The following is a 6,545-nucleotide window of genomic DNA, read 5'->3' on the forward strand; positions in this document are numbered from 1 at the left end:
TCCTCTCTAACAAGAGTCAGTGCATGTCACTAACACATGAATTTACATAGAGCAAGTTCCCATAGTGGACCAGACAAATAACTAAATGCAAACGCACCCCATAAACCACAACAGTCAGGAGGATCTGCAGAGAGAAAGAGGCTGAGTGAAGCAGCGATGATCCGTGCTTGGAGCTCACTGGCCTCAAATCACAGAGCTGGACTTTGACTGCATTTCATTACACTGATTAGAAAGCCCCGAAATTGAGCATGAAATGCGTTTGCTGATTACGCAGCTATCTGAGGGAATCGACATATGTAAGCAATTTGATTGGACTGCTGGTGGAGTCGCCCTTAAAGCCATCTGTCAGTGTCCTGTGGAATATAAGTGGAGTCTAGGTGTCTAGTCTCGTCGTGTCAGTCCTCGGCCTGCGAACCAGAGTTTTACTGAAGTTTTCAATTAAAGAAAAGCAATTTGTTGACATTTAATGGAATCATTAGGTATTTTTCAGTAGCGTGCCTGATTTCCCTCAACTTGTCTCATTTATTCTAATTCACTTAGATTTTCCAGAATGCCTCCTACCAACTCCAACAGAGTAGGTTTTTTTCTTCCATATGATTTATCTCTATGACCGTGTTACTCTGAGGCGAAACATGCAACTGTAATGTTCATTTTAAAGAAAGCACATGAATGTGAGCACCAAACTGAATGGTATTCCATTCAATGATATTTTACTGTCAGCCTTATGGTGGCGCTAGAGGAAGAGTTAGGGGATCGCCAGAGTCTTCAGGATTCATCCTCTGGGAGTCTTTCATGCATGTACTGAAATCTGAGCCAATCCATGTTGTAGATGTGACAAATTTGACCTGCTGATGGCGCTAGATGGAAAAGTCAGTAGGTTTCATCCTCAAGGAACCACGAATGTCTGTACAAAATTTCATGCCAATCCATCCTAGAGCTGCTAGATAGAGCATATGACGGCCAACAAATGTTTCTCAGGTAATGATGGAGCCACATGATGGCAGTGCTGATCTGTCTTCTGATGGTGAATATTCGCCGTCCCCAGAGGACAAACCCTGATGCTTTGATGAAACCCAAACCTTTTCGCCAGCACCCTCCATGTGCCTAAATGATCACTTTTACTCACAAAACATTAGAAACATCATATGAACATCTAATGAACCCACTGATATTTACTGTAGCACAGTACAGATACCCAGAGGATAAACCATTTTAAGATTGCTTCTCTTCAGCATCTGACCTTTCTTGCAGTACTGACCACAATTTCAGCTTCTGTGCAAGAAATGAGAAACCAAACAGATTGTCATAAAATTCTACCAAAATTGCTTTAAGGGTTTATGCCAACTTTACACATAAGAAACATCAAAATGTTAAAACTACGGCCTTTTCTCCAGCACTGCCATTGCACCATAATTTCCACATGCATATACAATATTGTATAATGCCATACATGGTGAAGCACATCCATAATCCCCAGAGGAAGGGTCGTTTTGAGTTTGCTGTTTCCATCATCTATTCAAGGCTCTAAGAACAGCAAAATCATGCATATGTATGCTGTTGTAACAGTATTCAAACTCACACCAGCGTACAACAAAAGAACCCAAAACCACAAGCTTCGTCACCAATAACTGTTTTAGGGATTTTCCTTTAAGTGCCTAATCAGAAACTGCTGCTGAACCAAGAAAGTCAGGACAAAGTTAATCTGAAAGGTTTGTATTTCATGACTTCTCTTCGCAGAAGACGGTGATGCCAAACTATGACCTTATCACTTTGCCAAGAGTGTTTTTCCCTATAAAGACTAAATGGAGAAATGTGCACTGCACATCTGTGTGATTATGGTCAACAGCTCTTCTTCAATGCATCTCAGCGGTTTGATGGTTGACGGACAAACTTCTCACTCTGTGCTTCTACTGCAGATCTCTATCTCTGCGTTTCATCTACAGAATGCTATAAAATACATATCCTTCCACTTGAGTGCACGCACATGCTCACTCTAAACATTATATATGTTTTTTTCATGTATGTCTTCAATCTGTCATTTCCATCAAAGCCATTTTGTAGTTACTTTTTCAAAAATCCAATTGAGCTTGAATTGAGTGTATTATGTACATTCTAATGTACATAGAATTATGTGTGCATGCATACGAAATCAGTAATTCTGCTTTCACTCACAGTAAATAGATTTGATAAAAGCATTGATTATGGAGAAGTCAACATGCTGCGTTGTCATGATAAACTCAGGAGAACATCCCTTTTTGAAGTCTGAACATCTTTTCCCTCATGCAGTGATAGAAAGCCTTCGTATCAAGTCAGGATGGTTTGTTGGTTCTGGGCCTTTTTCTCAGAATCTCACTTTTTGCCCTGAAGATATCTAAATTGTTCTGGAAAGCTTTCATTTGAACAGCTGCCCAAAGGCCTGACATCCAAGCACACTGCAGGAATGGTTAGGATTCCAGTCCATTTGTTGCATTTCTTCATCATGACAACACTGCTGAGTCAATGAGCTTATAAGGCACCGCTGATTAAAATGATCGAATATAAATCAATGATAGAAACGATATAAGTCTTATATCCAGCGTCCAGTCTCCACAGGTGAGAAAATCTCATCTCCACTTCTTCTGAAATGCTCAGTGCAATCGGTGAAAATGAAGTCTATGAAGAATCATGATCAAACTGCAGTTTTCATACTCATTTTCTCCATCACTTAAAAAAGTCCTGTGCCTGATCTCCATTCCTTTGTAAGCACAATAAAGAGTCATTAGCTGACCATGCACCAGTCACACACAGGCACCTGCACCCATACGTTGCATGCATCAACACATGCAGACCACTCACACCTGCGCTTTAGCTCTGATCTACCTCACACACCAATAAAAAGGCTTTCTGGCTTTTGAACTGAACTTCTACTTTCCCAAGCTGCAAGCTGTGCAGCCTTGGCTGCTTCGCCGCTCGTGCAAGGCCTGTTTATATTTGTTTTTCAATGAGTTTATGAGCCTTCCCTGATGCTGTCACCAAAGTATGCGGGTCGACTGCTCGGCGCATCCCATCCCTGGCACAGGTTGATTTGATGAAGGGGATTAAGGCTAGGTGGGAACGTGTGGAGGGCATCCTCATTTGTTGGCCCTAATTTCTGAATACGTCCCTCCGGGAAACAGATTTAGTTTCTTAGTGCCTGGCCACCACCTGCCTCGTTAGACTGATCATTCCTGGTGCTAAGGACCAGAAAACCTGCAAAATATCTTATGGCAGTCATTACGACCTGCAATTACATGTGAACTTTAATCCTCTTAGACTGTATAAAAAAAAGCATAAGTTCACATAAAGATGCAGAAAAAAGTTTTTCAGTGAGATCATAAAGGCTTTTACATTTAATCATTCCCTCCCTCCACCATTAGTGTCTTTGAATTAAACTAAATAATTCAGATATTTACAGAGACTGTGCAGCAACATCCTTAACCATTATCACACATCCTTATCGTCTAAATTCCCTCTGGCCGATGAACAAATGCTTAACAATGAAGGAGACGTCAGAGTTACACTGGAGAATGAGGAGGGGGCGGGCATGACAGACTTATCTGAACGGCACAAAACTGCAATGATCACAAGGCAGCAAGTCTAAAGCTCTGCTAGTGTCCCAATTACTCGTATTCCCCAGTTGTGAGAAATGTTGGACTTGTGCACTTATTGCATCATCGAGCCTGCAGGCAGATGAGAGAGGAGCAGTGCTATGCAGGGAAGTTAGCTCAGGCTCTCACCCATGATACGAAGGTGGAAAGTGGGGGTGTGAATTCTGGTATTACGGCAGCTGTGAGCAATGTTAAAAGTATCTGCTGTGATGTGAGCGGGGGTGTGCAGAAGGCCGAGTGCGACTGTTCCTCCTCGGTGCCCGATCCAGGCCGGGAGGAGGATGAAGTGGATGCGGAGAGAGTGTTTGATTTCACGGATTAACTTGATAAAGATCCTACGATTGTTCACCAAACCTTGGAAAAGTTTTCAGCGTTTTATTCCCTCTCCGCCGCTGAAAAGCTTTTGTCTCCAAAGTGTCAACTCTTCGAGGACTAAGAGGCAGCCTTGTTTTCAAATTGACATCACCCTGTATTTTGGAGTTTATCCAGTGTGGTTTTGAAAGGGTTTCCTAAGGCAGAGGCTGATAGAGTTTCTCAGCCTGCAGAGGAGCATGAAATCCCTCAACTAAAGCTCGAACAGGAAGAGGCGGAAAAGTTCACAGCGGCACGGCAGCTCAGGTCGTCAGGCCCAGAAAAGTCCAATAAAACCACCTTTGTTCTGATTTCTTAAACTCCCTCGCACTTGTTGCATTATCCTGCACGGTTAACCACAGATCTGCAACTACAAGCACCGAACTCACTTCACATGACAGTAAAACCACACGCTCCGCTCGGACCGTACCATTATTTGGCCCGTAGGAAAACAATTATGAAGCGATTACGCAAAGTATAAAATCACTGTGACTCTTTCCATAGAGCCATCTTGACCGCAGCGTCTGGTGTAGGGAGGGAGGAGGAGGGATTCGAAGATGTTGTGAAATAGTTCCAATATGAGAGTCTTACACATTCACCCCCCTCACCCCCCACCCACCCCCTGACCACAAATATTACACTGCATCTGTGGAACAATGCTGCTCCCCATCACTTCCTCCCCTCTCCGCCCGGATAGTGCTACCGCTACTTGTGAGAAAGCCTTGGCAAGAGGGTGAACAAATGAGGGTGAGGGAGGTGAAGAAGAGATGGAGACATGACAGTGAGAAAGATCTGTCCCCGAGAGGTAGAGGACGAACAGAGCAGGGATGCTGTGGTGACATGTTCAGGTTAAGCTCTGGTCAGCGATCGCAGCGAACAGAATAACCTTCACTTATATCCCGTGTCCCTGAAAGCAGCCTGTTATCATGTCTTACACTCTGATTACAGCATCGTAAGTTCAGACAAAGAGGGCACAAATTGTATTTGAAGCATCGCTGACACACCTGGACAGAGACTCTTTCTCTAATGACTCAGCTGAAAAGTTGACAAACAAGTCTTAAAATTAAAGCCAATTTTTTTCTGGAAAAGTGCGGCAGCTGGTTACCAACAGTCCTTCAGAGCAGGGACATTTTTTAATAAAATAAATACAACACAGGCCTGAAAAAGTTCTTAAAAGTTAGCTGGTTACAGTTTGAGTATTCAAGAAAAACAACACAATACCTCAAAGTACTTCAAAATGAACAATGTTGATCATCTTTCACCACAGCAGCAGCAGGATTCATTTACTTGACAAGATAATCAGTCATAAATCAGGTATTTAATTTGCATATAGGCTGAATTTATTTATATTTCACCCCCCAAAAAATGCCCTTCTTGAAACTTTGAGTTGCAGTTTGGAAAGTTTTTGAATTGTTGACTTCACTGGTTGCTTTATAGGACTCAGAATCACAGATTAAAGTAGATTTAGTCTTTTGACACCTGGTCTGGACAGAGAGGCAGTTATGAATAGACTCATGTGAACTGTGAACACAGCTCAGCTCTTTATTTCCAGTCATGTTTAGAGCCACGTGTTTCTATACTGCTCTAAGTTTCTCTCCCAGTAAGGAAGTACAGTATTGGTAGAGTATAATTTAGCAGACTGTTTTTCCATTATCCTGTTTCTGAAAGTAGAGTGTGAGCCAGCAGGCGCACAGGTAGACACTCACCCGTGAACCAGGCTTCTGTGCGGAGACTTGAGGCAGGTACCAGAGAAACAGAGGCGCCAGCAGGTGAGCAAAGGTGAAAAGAAGAAGACTTGACAATAACATAATTGATGGTCGGTGAGCGCAGAGCAGGGAGCGGCAGGTAGACGGTGTGTGTGTGAGTGTGTGCGTGGGTGTGTGCGTGTGTCCGGGTGTCACACTGATGATCGACAGGTTCCAAACGGTGAAAAGACAAACGACAGCCCGCTCCAAAACCACTTTTCCTCTTCAGTTCTCTTCCTCTGTCTGCTCCTCTGATAGCTATTCACATAGTGCCACGCGCGGGATGAGAGCTCACGAGGCGGCGGTGACCATGGCGACTGCGTTTATCCACTGCGGGAGGATCAGCTGTTCATCGCGGCCGCCACAGGTTGAGTCGCGCCTGAGTCCATTGCAACTTCATTTAAAAGCGACGGAGGGAGCAGCGCCGCTGACTGACGCGCGCTCCGTCCAATGAGCAGCGAGGGCTGGCGTCGGAGGCCACGCCCACCGCGGGCCGGTCCAAGACGAGCTGTGCAGAGAGGAGAAAAGGCTGCTGTGGTCAGACTCAGCAGCTGCACGGACGCCCGGTGTGTTATCATCAGTCTTTGAGAGCAGGGACAATGGCCGAGCAATTGTGAAGTCAAATTTTAGCTTCTCATCCCCATTCAGAGTCTCATAAAGCTCCAGAATAGCCGAGGATCCTGCTGCCGTGACATTTAGCCTGTGTACTTGGGCTACAATGGAAAACATCTATTGAGTAAAGTCAATAGCTGTCACAAGCACGGCAGGGGGTCAGCCTCTGTGTGTGCGTGTCTGTGTGTGTGAGTGTGTGTGTTACGATGAA

At 44.2% G+C, this 6,545-nt stretch overlaps 1 protein-coding gene across 7 annotated transcripts in view; it reads right to left on the minus strand.

Moving 5' to 3' along the window:
• Nucleotides 1-6,155, minus strand: part of smoc1 (SPARC related modular calcium binding 1) — a 45,894-nt gene extending 39,739 nt beyond the window's left edge. For all 7 annotated transcript variants that reach the window (XM_076748657.1, XM_076748655.1, XM_076748653.1 and 4 more), the window contains exon 1: nucleotides 5,684-6,155. In XM_076748657.1, coding sequence (XP_076604772.1) covers nucleotides 5,684-5,785 — 102 coding nt within the window. In that variant the 5' untranslated portion in view covers nucleotides 5,786-6,155. The remainder of the gene's footprint in view (nucleotides 1-5,683) is intronic.
• Between the last annotated feature and the right edge of the window lie 390 nt (nucleotides 6,156-6,545).

This window comes from Chaetodon auriga, chromosome 14 (genome assembly GCF_051107435.1).
Source record: "Chaetodon auriga isolate fChaAug3 chromosome 14, fChaAug3.hap1, whole genome shotgun sequence".
Lineage (NCBI taxonomy): Eukaryota > Metazoa > Chordata > Actinopteri > Chaetodontiformes > Chaetodontidae > Chaetodon > Chaetodon auriga.